Source organism: Tachypleus tridentatus, chromosome 9 (assembly GCF_004210375.1).
Source record: "Tachypleus tridentatus isolate NWPU-2018 chromosome 9, ASM421037v1, whole genome shotgun sequence".
Classification (NCBI taxonomy): domain Eukaryota; kingdom Metazoa; phylum Arthropoda; class Merostomata; order Xiphosura; family Limulidae; genus Tachypleus; species Tachypleus tridentatus.
This window is the reverse complement of record NC_134833.1, coordinates 69,297,502-69,312,728: the sequence shown is the minus strand read 5'-3', so window position 1 is coordinate 69,312,728 and position 15,227 is coordinate 69,297,502. Positions and strand designations below refer to the sequence as shown.

Sequence of the window (15,227 nt, the reverse complement as noted above, 5' to 3'; positions counted from 1 at the left end):
AACACTGATTGCTTCCTTCCATCCTGTATGTTTTTCCTTACAGGAAACATTTCTGAAACTGGCTGATACAGTCACCTTTCGGCAATTTTCTTTTGTACAGAAATGACAGGTTGTGTGATGGACGAATGCATGGAGGGGTTGCACTATTGGTTGATCAACATGTGCCCTCCCAATCTTTGTCACTCAACACACCTTTGGAGGCTGTAGCCATCTGTGTTTCCTTGGGTCATACCATCACTGTTTGTTCTCTCTACCTGTCACTTGGAGAGACATGATCAATCAGAGCTTGATGCTCTCATTGAACAGTTGCCATCTCCATTTCTAATCCTAGGGGATTTGAATGGACATCATCCCCTCTAGGAAAGTACTGTTATTGATAGGGAGGGGTCACTCTGTAGAGTGTATGCTCTCTGATCACAATATTTCTCTTTTCAATACTGATTCTTCCACTTATTTTCATGCACCTAGTCAATCCTTTACTGCTGTTGATCTCTCAGTTTGCTCCCCTTCATTATTCTTCCATTTTTAATGGAGGGTTGACAATAATCCACGAGGCAGTGATCATTTTCCTATACTTTTGAGAGAGACTGGCCATGGTCAATGCCATTCAACCTGCGTGCACTGGTGGAAGCTGGATCAGGCAACCTGGTCCACTTTCACTGCTCTCACAGAACTTGATTCTGCCATAGTCAGTCAGCCATCAAATGACGACTGTGTGGCAGCAGTAACTGATTGTATTATATAGCAGCTGCTCAATGTATTCCTAAAACCTCGACACGTTTTCCACTATATCCTTGTCCGTGGTGGAATCTTTCTTGCCACATGGCACAGAAGGCTCAAAAACGGGCCTGGAATACTTTCTGTAGATATCCCACACTTTCAAATCGCATCGCTGTGCACATCCTAGGTGGGTAAGATGTCAAAGCCAGAAGGAATTTTGGATTAAGTACACAACCAGCATCTCTTCTACCACCAGTTCCAAAGTCATATGGGACAGGCTTCGAAAGGTTAGTGGCCACTACAGTTCTGTCCCCCTCTCGATCTTACTCTCTGGCCAAGAAGTAGCTGATATCTGGAGCATCGCCAATACTCTAGGTGAAAGCTTCTGCTTTATCTTACGTTTTCTTAGCCACCAAGACACGAGCAGAGTGATCACTTCTTTCCATTCGAGCTGACTGTCTCTATGACTATAATCGTCCCTTTACACTGGTGGAACTGAAAGTGGCCCTTCATCAGTCTGGCAGTACATCTGTTGGACCAGGTGATATACACTATGACATGCTGTGCCATCTATCTCCTGTTTCTCTTGCTATTCTTCTGATTGTTTTTAACTGGAACTGACAGGAGAATGTTTTTTCTGATGCCTGGTGCCAGGCTATTATCTTACCTATCACTAAGCCTGGGAAAGATCCCAAGATTCCTTCAAACTACCATGCAATTGCTTTGACGAGCTGTCTCTGTAAGACTTTAGAGAGGATTGTTAATGCTCGTGTTGTTTGTTTCCTTGAATCAAACAACCTCCTCTTGCCCACCTTGTGTGGGTTTTAATGACAGCACTCCACCATGGACCACCTGATTCGACTTGAAACATCAATCAGAAAAGCCTTCCTGAAACAAGAACATCTTCTATCAATATTCTTTGACATTGAGAAGGCTTATGACACAACATGGTGGTATGGCATTTTGCTAGACCTCCATATATGTGTAATGTAGCCATTTACCTATTTTTATTGATTTTTTAATGGACAGGAAATTCCAAGTTCGTGCCAGTTCGACACTTTCTTGTACTTTTCTACAGGAACTTGGAGTCTCTCAGGGCTGTGTTCTGAGCGTCACACATTTTAGTATAAATATTAATGTCGTCACTGAACAACTCCCTCTCACTGTTGCAAACGGGCTCTATGTCGATGACTTCACATCCCATGTCAATCGTCGAACATGAGATATATTGAGCAGCAACTACAAACTGCCCTTGATAGTGTACTGAAGTGGACCATGCCAAACGGCTTTAATTTCTCTTTCTCTAAAACCGTTTGCATGCACTTTTGCCACCAATGGGGTGTTCACCCTGATCCTGAACTCCGTATCAGTGAAGTTTCATTGTCTCTGATCCCTGAGACCAAGTTGTTGAGGCTTATCTTTGATCAAATGCACAAGAGCACTGAACATCCTCTGTGTCCTCTCTACCACCAGTTGGGGAGTGGATCAATGTTCTATGTTTAAAATATATCATGTTCTTGTTTGATCAAAACTCGACTATGGATCATTGGTTTATGGCTCTGCAAGACCCTCACTGCAACTCCCCAGTTCAGAGCTTATACATAGAATCTCATGAACCTTCTTTGAACCTTCGCCATTTGCAACTTTCTTTACTATATTCTTTGAAACTTCGTTCCTTACCAAAGCACCCCACCTGGTTTGTTTTTTTCCTTCCTCGGTGGGCCCTACTTTTTCAGAACAGACAATCTGCTATTGCTCCTTTTGGCCTTTGTATCCAGACACAATTGGATGAATTGAGTCTGTCTTTGGATAATATTGCAGTATCCACTGCTCAGTCCATCCCACCATGGCTTATTACAGTCCCCAAATGTGACCTTTCCTTAAGTCATCTGAGAAAATCAGATACTCCTGATTGGAAGTACCATCTTTTATTTACTGAACATCTTTCGAACAATCTTTCCATTCCAGTTTATACGGATGGTTCCTAATCAGGTGACTCTGTGAGCTTTGCCATGGTTTGTTGTGGTTCGTTGGTTGTGCACAGAATCGCTCATTTCTCTTTAGCATCTACTTCTATCCAGTTTTTTCTGGATACCAGGCCAAGTTGGTATTTGCGGGAACAAGCTCACCAACTCTGCAGCTAAATCTGTCTGCTCTTGCACTGTCACTGCTGTGCCTGTCCCATACATGGACTATGGTCCTGTATTCAAGGCTCGGCTCTGTGCTAGCTGGCAGTCGACTTGGAGTGAGCAATGTGAAAACAAGCTTTTCCAAATACAATCCTATATTGGACTTTGGCCATCTTGTTACCATAAGGATTGGGAAGAGGAAGTTGTTGTGACTAGAATACGCATTTATCACAGTTTTTTAACTCATCATTTTCTTTTATCTAGAACTGATGCACCAATGTGTAGTTTGTGTAACACTCAGATCACCATAAGCCACATTTTACTTTCTTTCCATCGTTATGATTCACAACGACGGCACTATTTTAACAATGTTCGGTCCCAAGGTTTGTCCGTAACATTAGACAGTGTTATTGGTGATGGTGACATTGTCCACCTTGATAAAGTTTTTAGTTTTTTAAAGGCCATTAATCTTTTTAATGTTATTTAAGTGTTTTAAATTTATAAATTAAACCTTTTGTAATGTGGTTTCCTTTCAAGAATCACAATCTCTCTAGTTCGATTTGAAATTAGAAAATGGCCGTAAAGTCAAATACCTCAAAACCAAGATTGGAAAGGCCAACTTCAAGTGACTAATGCTGCTGTTTGAACTACCTTTTAGTCATCCTGGTGAGTTATTATTACAATTTTGCTGTATGTCTTTTAAAACTTTTATTACTTTACTTTTTGAAAATGGCCATTATGACACAACCCAGAACCAGGACTGGAAAGGCAAACTTCAGGTGACTGATGGTGGTTTTTGTACTTACTTACCTGTTAGTCTTCCTGGTGGGTTATGATAATTACCATTATGCTACAGAAAGTCTTTTACAACTTCTCTTACTGTGGTTTCTCTCTTAACATTGTGGAATAGATGTCAACATTGGCTTTATGCTATTTATGTTTTTAAATGCTGTTTTGTTTCACCTTCATTTCCTTTTATGAATTTTACTACATTTACTTTATTTTTACCGGACGTTTGGTGCAGATAGCTTAGCTGCTTTGTGCCATAAGACACTAAATCAACCGACCAATCAATAGAAATGATGATAGGGATTGTTTTCAACCTGAAACATTTGTTGAATCACGACTTTTTAAACAAGGTGGACTTAATGATTTGGTAAGAGAGTTGGGCTTTCCAAAGGATTCTTTAGAAATTTTGAGGTCCTGGCTTTAGACTTAGAAGCTACTTTCTCCAGTGACATCATTTTTCTGGTACAGATATGATGAGAAAGAGTTTATACTATACTTTTCACAAGAAGGTTTACTGGTTTATTGCAACAATATTGTTGAATTAATTTTATGAAGTTTAAATTTGCAGGCTTATGTTGTCAACCAACCTGAAGTTATCTTCTGTGGTGAGTAACACAATTTTATTAGCTGATTGCTTTTCTTTATCGGTAATAATTTTCAACCATTCTGTGTATTTTCTGTGATCACAGGTGTTGTTGGGAAGTCCTTGAAAGGTCATCCAAGTGTTTTTGTTTCTTCAGATGCAGGAATCAGCTGGCATGAGGTAATTAATTTTAAACTAAGTATATATAAAATAATGTGATGAAATTTTAACCCTTTCCAGGCTGTAGTAACATCACTGACAGACTGTTACATTGTTTCAATTAACTAATTTCCTAACTTCTACTCAATTGCAATTTTATTTATATGGTTCATTAGATACTTGTACCTTAAAATAATTAAAATTAAAAGTTTTAGTGTTATGTATATATCTGTCACTTCTACTTGCTTTTCAGTAATTAAGATAAGTCTGTAGCATCATGTAAATATCTGTCACTCCTACTTTCTTTACTGTAATTTAGATAAAAAGTCAGTAGTGTTATGTAAATGTCTTGCTTTTTGCTAGTTAAGGTGAAAAGTCTAGTGTTATGTATATATCAGTCACTCCTACTTGCTTTACAGTTTTGTTTCCATTTACATTTAAAAAGGAAACATGTTGGGTTACCTACTAACATTTCAGTTAGCTAACTTGTAGGTGAGGTTTTGGTTCAGTTTAATTTTCACAGTCTTTACTCCTACATAATATCAATATGTAAATTTTGAGAAAATGTAACAATGTGCTGGAGACTTTGTACAAAAAATTCTGGACAAAAGCCTGTCCACTTCCCTTCCCCACTCATCAAAGTTGAAAGGTTGTTTCTGGTATGTTACTCACTAACCACATGTTTCCAGTTTAAAGATCTATTCATTGAAATATTATCTGAAGCCATACTGTTATTTTTGTTGTCTGTAATTGCATATTTTAGGTGAAATTTTAATGAAAGCAATCTACATTTAGCTTTGTAATAAATGTCCTACCATTTTGGTTTCCATTATATCACATAATTAAATCAATTTTATAATCACACAACTTGCATTTTCTGTAACATTTGTAATGAACAGTGAAATAGTCACTGAATATGTCTGATCTATTGATTCTCAGTGTATTCAATGTCATATTTCAAACAATTTCTATGGATCGTCTTAGCTATAGCTTTATTATGAACAGAGGCTAAGACACATTTTTATTGTCACTGGAATAGTTTATTATTAATTGATTTTCAGAAAATAAATAATTATTTTTAATAATTTTTTTCTAATAAATTTTAATTATTATTAAAGTACATGAGAACAGACATTGCTACAGGTGTCAATAATTCATATATATTTTTTGATGGTATAGTGCATATAACTACAGAATGATTTGAGCACAGCTGTAATGGACAGAGGAGTTTGTTACCCTTACAATCATAATTAAATAGGAATTGGATAGGAAATCTGCTCTTAGAATTAAATGATATTAATTGGACAGGAATCAGTTTTTAGTGTCTTAAAGGAGTTCCAGTGAACTTGTGGAAAATTTCAAATAGTAAACTGTCCACCTTGTACAATAGAAAATGCACTTGCAGATTGTGAGTTTACAAGTGTGAAATTCAAGTCCTGTGTTCTGCTGAAAGTGACACACTTCAAATTTTTTGTAGTGATGACAGGACGAGTTTAATCAACTGATTCTGTATGGAGTTAGGAAGGAGAAAATAACAGAAAAAACAAAGTACTTTCTGAAAAATGTTTAATATTTAGAGGTTATGCAAATGAAATTAGAAATTTTTCAGATGAAATAAAGTAATTTTAATGTTAACATGAAAATTGCTGAATTCAAATTAGTCAACATTCTAATTCCCCTCTATTCACAGAGAAATCTTTATTAAAAATATGTAACTGAAAGCTGATTTTTTTGTATAAAAGACTTGAAATTTGCTAAATTTCATAAAGATGTATTTAAATACTTTTATAGTTTCGTATGTTTTACCTTCACAGTGTTTAGGATGGTAGTTTGTGTAGAGTACCTAAGCCTGAGGCCACAGGATTAAATTAGTTATATCTACCAGATTTGAAGGCAACCTGTTAAAAGAAATTATAAACTGTCAGCTGAACATGACTTTTATTCTGCCAAAATTTATATTTGTGTCCTCTTGTCCTACCATTTTTGTTATTGAATGTGGTAAAAAAATGTTATTACTATAAATTATTTGAACAGTCAGTCATAGATCTTGAGTTATCTTTATTTGAAAAACTTTCCGTCCCAAGTATTTTCCTAATAGATGTCCTTTGGACTCATTCCAGCAATTCAGTTGCCAGAATTACATTGGACACCATTTAAAACATGCACACCTTTATTAATAGACTTTCTATGTTTTTATTTGAAATTAGAAAATTTCAGTTTATATGTACTCATTAGTTCAACTTGTTTAGCCATATATGCATGAATACGTACTGATTAGTTTGACTTGTTTAGCCATATGTGCATGGGTACGTACTCGTTAGTTTAACTTGTTTAGTCATACCTGTGTGGGTACGTACTCATTAGTTTAACTTGTTTAGCCATACGTGTGTGGGTACGTACTCGTTAGTTTAACTTGTTTAGCCATACGTGTGTGGGTACGTACTCGTTAGTTTAACTTGTCTAGCCAAACGTGCATGGGTGCGTACTTGTTCTTGTGCGTAACTACAAAAACAAGAATTAACATTCAAGTGGAACTCTGTAAAAAGGTTGTTATGTGCACAACCCTAATATTGATTAATATATTTCTTTTTATGTGGTTTTGCCAATTATATATACATTAATATGCTCCCACATATGACACAGGTAAGTGTCGCCATATTTAAAGGTAGTCAGTACTTTCTAAATACTCATTGTTTAGATGACATACAGTATCTGGAAAGTATTGACTTTACCTTTTAATATGGTGACACGTACCTGTGTCAGATGTGGGAGCATATTAACACATTTAATGATTAGTGTTTCATGTATATTATTTAAACACAATAGTCTTAATTAACAATATATTCAATAAGATAAAAGATTTGTGTGACTCAAATAATTTATCCTTGCTTAGTATACTCTAGACCTCAATATCATCTAGATATGGTGTTTATGTCACTGAAGAATATTTCTGTAGCAACACAACACAGAATCATGATTGGTAATGAAAGGTAACTTAAACCCAACACTTTGATTAATTGGCAACTATATTTAAACTGTGTTGGAAGGTTTCTGAAAGTAACTTCATTTTTTATTTGATAGAACCATGGAACAAATTTTTTATTTTGATTTGCTACAGTATATTGTAATAATGTTTAAAATATATTTGGACAAAAAACTAAACCTTCCTTCCATACTTTTTCCTTGTAGTATTGTTAATTTTTGATGACTAATTTGGCCACTTCATTTTCAAAAGCATAAAGTTTGTACATAGCACTGTTGGAATGTACATTATATAGCACTTAAGTTTAGCATTCACATTTTGTTAATTATTGGTTTAAGGCCCTGCATAGATGAAAACTAGTGTGATTCTTCTCATAGCCCATCTAGGTTGATGCAGTGAATTTGGTTTCAGTCAGTAAATTGACAGTCTAATAAGGAGAAGGCATGAAACAAAAAATAAATACAAAGTGAATTAAACATTTTGAAATTTAGTTGAAAGAAAGAGATATGAGCTCAGAAGTTGGCAAAAAATTGAGAAGTACTTGTTTACTGTTTAGCCATGTACAGACAAAACAGAAATGAAAGTTTGGTTTGGAATGTTTTAACTTTTTCATGAAATAAACTAAATCAATATATATATAAATTTGAAATGCAATACTACAGTGTTTTTGAGTAAAACCTGTTGAAATGTAATCTCAAGTGTATTTTTAATTGTATTTTCAAAGTTGACTTGTAGGTGTACACTCAGTAATCCAACATATACTGGTTGGGAAAAAGTTAATATTTTGTTTCTCAAGATCTGTGTTACTTAATATTCTTTGAAAGAATTAGCTTTGTACTGGAACTGAAGATGAAAAATCAAAATAATTTATACATTTTTCCCAATTATTAAATTAATTTAACAGGTTTTAAATGGAAACTACCAATATACTTTTGGAGATTTTGGAGGCATTATTGTAGCTGTTCAACTGTACAACAGAGGTGGAGAAACCAATTGGCTTCTGTAAGTTAAATGATGCTATTAATTATTATACGTAATATCCTTCTCCTTTTTGTTACTTTACAAAAGTGCACAACTATTAAAATATTTACTGGGAATTAAATTTGTGTACAAAAATGTGTCTAGATAAGTTGAATTAAGTTTAAACTGTTAGTGTAAAATGTCAAAAGTTATTTATATACTGATTTCTGAAACTTCAGATAACTTATTTTAATAAAGTTTTTAATTTGTATCAGATCAGTTATTGGCCTTGAATTGAATTTTTAACTGATATTGACAGTATTCTTAAGGAATACTGTCAAAATTGAACAAGCCTTTTATCTACAGGTACTCTATGGACATGGGAGAAACATGGAAAAAAGTTAACTTTACTGAACCTGAAAACAGCATCAGGGTTTATGGCTTGATGACAGAGCCAGGAGAGAAAACAACTGTATTCACAATTTTTGGTTCATTGCCTAACCATCATAAGTGGATTTTAGTAAAAGTTGATCTACAAAATGTGTTCTGTAAGTTTTACTGTTGCAAATGTATTTCAGATGTTTCTAGGAAAAATTAGCTGTTGAATCTCGGTAATTGGTATTATAATCTTATAGTAAAATATTTGATTCAGGTTAATTTATAAAACAATTTTGACAGGGGTTTTAATTTGTCACCAACACTGATTTTGGATGTTATGGTTGGAGGTCAGATGACTTGCTCAATTTGTAGCTTGTCTTTTCCACAATTTCATACTCTAAACCTCTTGGAACAGGTATTGTTTGCTGTGCTTGACAAAATGTGTGTATAATAGTCTAACTTTTAGTAAATTACGTTTTTGTTATACATATTAGCATAGCATGAAATCTTAGCTAATCCATATTTTCATAATGTACACGTTTTTAGTTGTTTTAAGTCTACAAGGCTTTATTTAAAAGAATCCTGAATTTCACCTGGTGTGATGACACATTTTCTCTAGACATCTTCTCTGTTTCATCTGCCACCCTTCTAAAAAATACAAAATTAAATATAAATTTCTAGTTATAAAGTTGTCCTTCCTTAAACAAACCATAATTTTTATACCATTCAGTTTTGTTTGATTACTGATCTATTAAATAGAAAAATCACACCCACCCATCACATCCTCTCTTTCAAGATTTGTCAGGATTGATCTTACATTTAATTGTTATCTATAACCAGTAGAAGGCATATCTTATAATGTTGTATTCTGAATAGATAATCATCAACTTTGTTAATGTGGAAAAGGTGATGACTAGCTTGGATGAATTTGTAAGGGCTCGTCATACATTTAGAAAGCCAAAACATTTTTAAGAGTTTGTCTGTGTTCTTATAAGGACATCTAAATTTTTTGTGTATAAAGTGCAAAGTAATAGTATGATTTGATATTTTCACCTTTAGTATATACTTGTAAAAAAGATGACTATAAAGAGTGGATTCCACATGCACCAAACACTCCTTGTCTTCTGGGGCGTAAGCAGGTGTTTGAACGTCGCATTGCACATGTGCTTTGTTACAATGGAAGGGATTATGAAAGACCTGTTCGTGAAGAAGAGTGTCCGTGTTCTAGAGAAGACTATGAGTGGTAAGTCAATAGAGGTGCTGGAGTACTAAATGTGAGTTCATGTTCTAGAGAAGACTTGAATGGTAAATTACTAAAGGCATTGCAGCATCGAATATGTATCAGTGTTCTAGAGAAGACTGCAAGTTGTAATTCAGTGTAGATATTACATTAAATGTTTGTCAATATTCTAAAGACAACTGTGAATGACAAGCCAATATATGTAATAATATTGTAGCTATATCTCCATTGAATAACTTGAGCAGTTTAGATATTCACTATTGGTTTTGCTAGGCTGGTGATTGCTACATTTCAGGGTGACCTGATTACTTGTAACAGTGATGTGGGATAAACCCAGAAAAAAATATCAGAAGAAATAAAGAGAGAGGAGTCAATTAGCTGACAGTAATATTTCAAAAAGCATGACAAGAGAAAAGTGCAAGAAGACTGGCAAAGTAATGTTGTTACCAATCTTGAAAAAGAAATGTTGTAACACTTAAGGAAGTATTTCCTTTCTGAATCATGTGAGTAAGGTATATGTAAAAATCTTAAGTCATTTTTAAGTAAAGTACAATTTGGTTTCTGAAAAGATACTGCGCTAAGGCAATTCTGTGAAAAGGCTGCCGGACAGTAACAAGAATTGAATGCTGTTTTTGTACATCAAGAAAAAGCATTTGATTATATTAACATAAATAAATGTGGGAAGTACTTGACAATTATGGGATGCAGAGTCAGCTTTTGGACAAGAGCAATGTAAAAATGCTTTGAGAGCTTTACTAATTTGTTATTTGTCCCAAGTAATATCTAGGATGACCCAAGTTTGTTTTATCCCCTCTTCTGTTCATCATTTATATAGATAAGATCACCAAAGAAGTTTTAAATGAATTACTTTATACTGATGTTCAAAATTTGACACACATAACCATGCAAATACTTTTAACAAAATTGACAGAGTTATAGTATGAAAATCAACACAGGAAAAACAGAAACAATGTTAGTAAGTGGAACCCACTGGTTAACTGTCGGTTATCAACAACACCAGGTTATGGCAGACCAATGAATTGAAATGCCTGGGAAGTATTTTCACATAATATGGAAGGACAGAGAGAAATTGAAGTAAGAATACAAAAAGTGAACCGTGTAAACTACCACTTCTTAAGTGAAAAACTGAACATCCTTGTGAGTAAATAAACACTATCTTTGTGTTAACTCATAACAAAAACTCGCAATGGAAAATTACAACATGCAAAATTAAATACTCATGGAAATCTAACATAACTACAAGAAATAAAAAAACTAGTTGGAACAGCCTCAATAATCAAGTAAATTGAAAAACAAAATTAAGTGGTTGGCTATATGATCAGAATGCAGTTCAGCCAACCAGCAGCCTGAGCATATAATATGAAAATGACAGGATTCAGAAAAAGAGGCAACCCAGAAGAAATAGATTGATAATATGAATGAGACTTTGAATAAACAGTCTTTCACTGACACAGGCCTCTCACCTCGCTTTGGCATGTCAGCTGTATCTACCCATAATTCTTAATGACAGATGTAGAAGTAAAAATAAAGTACAGTGTAGATGTAAATGCTTGTCTGTATTATAAAGCAGACTGAATGATAAGTGAATAAATGTAGATATATTTTAGCTTGAAATTTACATTTATATTCATACCATTAAATACTGTTTGCTTTTATGAGTTTGCTACATTTGGGAAATTAATCCCTGTCTATAATGTTGCTCACTGTATGACATTCTGTATCTACTCTACATTATTTGCATCTGACATTCAGCCCCTCAGTCAGTGTGGATTTCTGTATATGGTGTTCTGTTCTTTTAGTTTGCCTCCTCTACAAACTAAACATTTTCCCACATGTTTGCCATGCATGGTGACCTATAAAGGGAGAGGATCCTGGTGGTTGAGGGGGTCCATCCCTAACACGCTACCTTGGCCTTGAATTTGTATAGATAGGCAGTCTTGGGGTGCCCCATTTCCCCTGGGTCAGTCAGCTGGTCTACTTGGGCTAGGGTCCAACCACGTACAAGTGATGTACATTCTCAACAGGTGTTGTGGACATTGTGTCTGATGCTGATGTTTGGGTATAGCACTCACAAAACCCTGGCATTGCTGCAATATCTGTTTGGCATTGTAGTGCATCTCCTCACAGGGCATCATGGTGGGTGGAGTCAGTGGGCACCAAAACATACTTTCTTTGTTATGAATCTCTGTAATCTAAATAAAATGGTGAAAGAACAGACCATTGGTAAACAACCAAATCTTGAAGATTTTGAACAGCAATTTTCAACCTCTGTAACACCTGCACCTCATTTTCTAGAAAGATATTACATTATTTATCAGACATCTTTAGGGCAAATGTCTCCCTTGTTTATTCAGAAGGGAGTAGAGGGACTTGCTGGCTCTCCTGAGTCAGAAATACTGTGTTCAGGTGACATATTGGTGGAAACTACTCCTCATGCTACTTTGAATTCATTATGAGGAGTTGTTGAGAGAGATTTGAAGAACATCTCTGAGTGAGAGATCCTTGCTGGTTTCTCCACCCAAGGAGTTTTTGCAGTGCAACAAATTTCCACTCACAAAGATGGAATTACGATACTGACCAGTGTCCTAATTTTGACATTTACATCACATTCACCTGCCACCATCAAGGTAGGTTATCTAAATTGCAAAGTACAGCCATATTTTATGAACCCTCTCAGATGTTTCAAATGTCAGCAGTTCGGTCACTTAAAGACATCATGTCATGGTTCCTTGATGTGTGCTCATTGTGGTGGCAAAGATCACGATGCTTATAAGTGTGAAATAGACCCTCAATGTGTTAATTGTACTGGCTCTCACCAATCTTACTTTCATTCATACCCTAGATGGGTGAAAGAAGAAGAGGTACAGCATTTGAAAACAGTTCACAACATTTACCCCAAAGCTCAAAAGTAACTGTCCACCACTCCTTTTTGGATGTATGCTGCTGCACTTTGTTTCACTGCTGTAGTGGAAATGCAGACAGATCTTTCCAGGCTTCTGAGAGAATTGTTCACAAACCATGTGAAAAGTCTTTTGCCCTCCATGGTTAAGAAAGTTGATGAATCAACGTCAACACCCGTCCCTGTCCATACCATTCCTATCTGCAGATCCACAGATTCATTTCCTTTGGTTTGGGGTTCAGGCATTTTCTCAGCTTCATCTTCTCTGGTCCCAAGATGCAGAACAATTATTCATTCACATCCCCAGTTACTGGAGTCTTCTTTTAATGACAAAGGCCTGTCCACTTGACCCAGAGCAGGATCCATGGATGTCAAGAAACCTCCTCCAAATAAAGAAAAGACATGGTTGAAAACAGAAGGGCTTTCTGCTTAATACTCTTTTACATAAATAAAAATGGTCACATTGATACAGTGGAAATGTTGAGGTTTCCATTCTAATTTAGATGATATCAAGGCAGTGATTAATTCCTATTGTCCTGTGTGTCCTTCCTTAAGGAAACACTACTGAAACCTGCTGATAGTCATGCTTTGGCAGTTTTCTTTGTACAGAAATGACAGGCTGTATGATGGAAGAGTGACACAACTGTTTGATCTGCATGTGCCCACCCCGTCATTGCCACTTGACATGCACTTGGAGGCCATAGCCATCCATGTTTCCATGGGTTGTACCATCACTGTTTGTTCTCTCTACCTGTCTCCTGGAGAGACCTATAATCAATCAGGCCATAATGCTTTCATTGAACAGTTGCTGTCTCCATTTTTAATTCTGGAGAAATTTAATGGACATAATCCCTTCTGGGGAGGCATTGATATTGATGGGAGGAGTTGATCCATAGAGCATTTGCTCTCAGAACACAATCTTTCTCTCTTCATTACTGGTGTTTATGCTTATTTGATGGACCTAGTTGGTCTTTTGCTACTGTTGTTCTCTCAGTCTGCTACCCTTTACTTTTCTCTCACTTTTTATAGAGGGTTGACAGTAACCCATGAGGTAGCAATCATTCTACCATCATTTTGAGAGAGACTGGCCACAGTCAGTGCTACCCAACCTGCATGCCTAGGTGTAACCAGGACTGAGCCAACTGGCTCTCTTTCACTGCTCTCTTGGAACTTGATCCTGCTGTCATTTGTAAGCCATTGATAGACAACTGTATGATAGCAGTGACTGACTGTATTATCCAGGTAGCTACTCATTGTACTCCCAAAACCTTGACACATTTTCCAATTGCTTGTTTTATTTGGTTCCTCTAATCAAACAACCTTCCCTGCCTACCCAGTGTGAATTCTGACAACATTGCTGCACTGTGAATAACCTAATTTGATTTGAAACATGAATCGTAGAAGCCTTTCTCAAGGGACATTTTGTCAATACTTATTGACCATGAGAACGCTTATGGTACTTTGTGAAAGTATGGCATTTTGCAAGACCTCAACTCATATGGGTTGTGTAGCCATTTGCCCATATTTATTTAAAATATTTTAACAAGCAAGTGATTCAAAGGTCATGTTGGTTCAACACTTTCCTGTTCTTTCCTCCAGGAACTTGGAGTCCCTCAGGGCTGAATCTTTAGTGTCACACTTTTCAGTATAAAAATTAATGCCATCACGGGACAACTCCCTCCTACTGTTGCAAACAGGCACTATGTTGATGACTTCCACATCTTGTCAGTTGTCAAACATGAGGTTTATTGAGCAACCACTATAGACCACCTTCATTCATTTACTGAAGTGGACAACAGCAAACGGTTTTAACTTATCTCTCTAAAAGTGTTTTCAAGCACTTTTGTACCAGCGGGATATTCACCCCAATCCTGAACTCCATGGTGGTGAAGTCATGCTTCCCATGGTCCCTGAGGCAAAGTTGGGGCTTATCTTTGACTGTAAGCTCACCTTTATATACCACACATCAAGCAGCTATGATTCAAGTGTACGAGGGCACTAAACATCCTTTATGTTCTCTCACCTCTTGGGTGTCTGTGTGAAATGATAGTGTTAGTTTGCCACAGACTGTAACTAGTCAACATGGAAGGTAATATTCATATGAAAAATAAAAGTTCATTTGTTTTAGTTTATTGCATTTGTATAACATCTAGAACCTCTGAAATTTGTATCTACAGTTTTTGTAGTATTGCTGCATCCATGTTGAATAGAACTCTGTGAAAGGGTTGTGTTAATCAACACGAAGTATGGTCAACACTTCATCCATATGAGATAAAGTGTATGAATGTTCTTACTCTGTTAGGCTGTAATAACTAGGTATGTAAGAAGAAACTAATTGAGAAAATGGAGCAAAATGAGGTCACGTG

The 15,227-nt window shown here is 35.8% G+C and overlaps 1 protein-coding gene across 5 annotated transcripts in view; it reads left to right on the top strand.

Moving 5' to 3' along the window:
- Positions 1 to 15,227, top strand: part of LOC143225431 (sortilin-related receptor-like) — a 99,794-nt gene that overhangs the window by 23,693 nt on the left and 60,874 nt on the right. For all 5 annotated transcript variants that reach the window (XM_076454849.1, XM_076454847.1, XM_076454850.1 and 2 more), the window contains 4 exons: positions 4,328 to 4,401; positions 8,268 to 8,365; positions 8,690 to 8,871; positions 9,761 to 9,944. In XM_076454849.1, the coding sequence (XP_076310964.1) occupies positions 4,328 to 4,401; positions 8,268 to 8,365; positions 8,690 to 8,871; positions 9,761 to 9,944 (538 nt within the window). The remainder of the gene's footprint in view (positions 1 to 4,327; positions 4,402 to 8,267; positions 8,366 to 8,689; positions 8,872 to 9,760; positions 9,945 to 15,227) is intronic.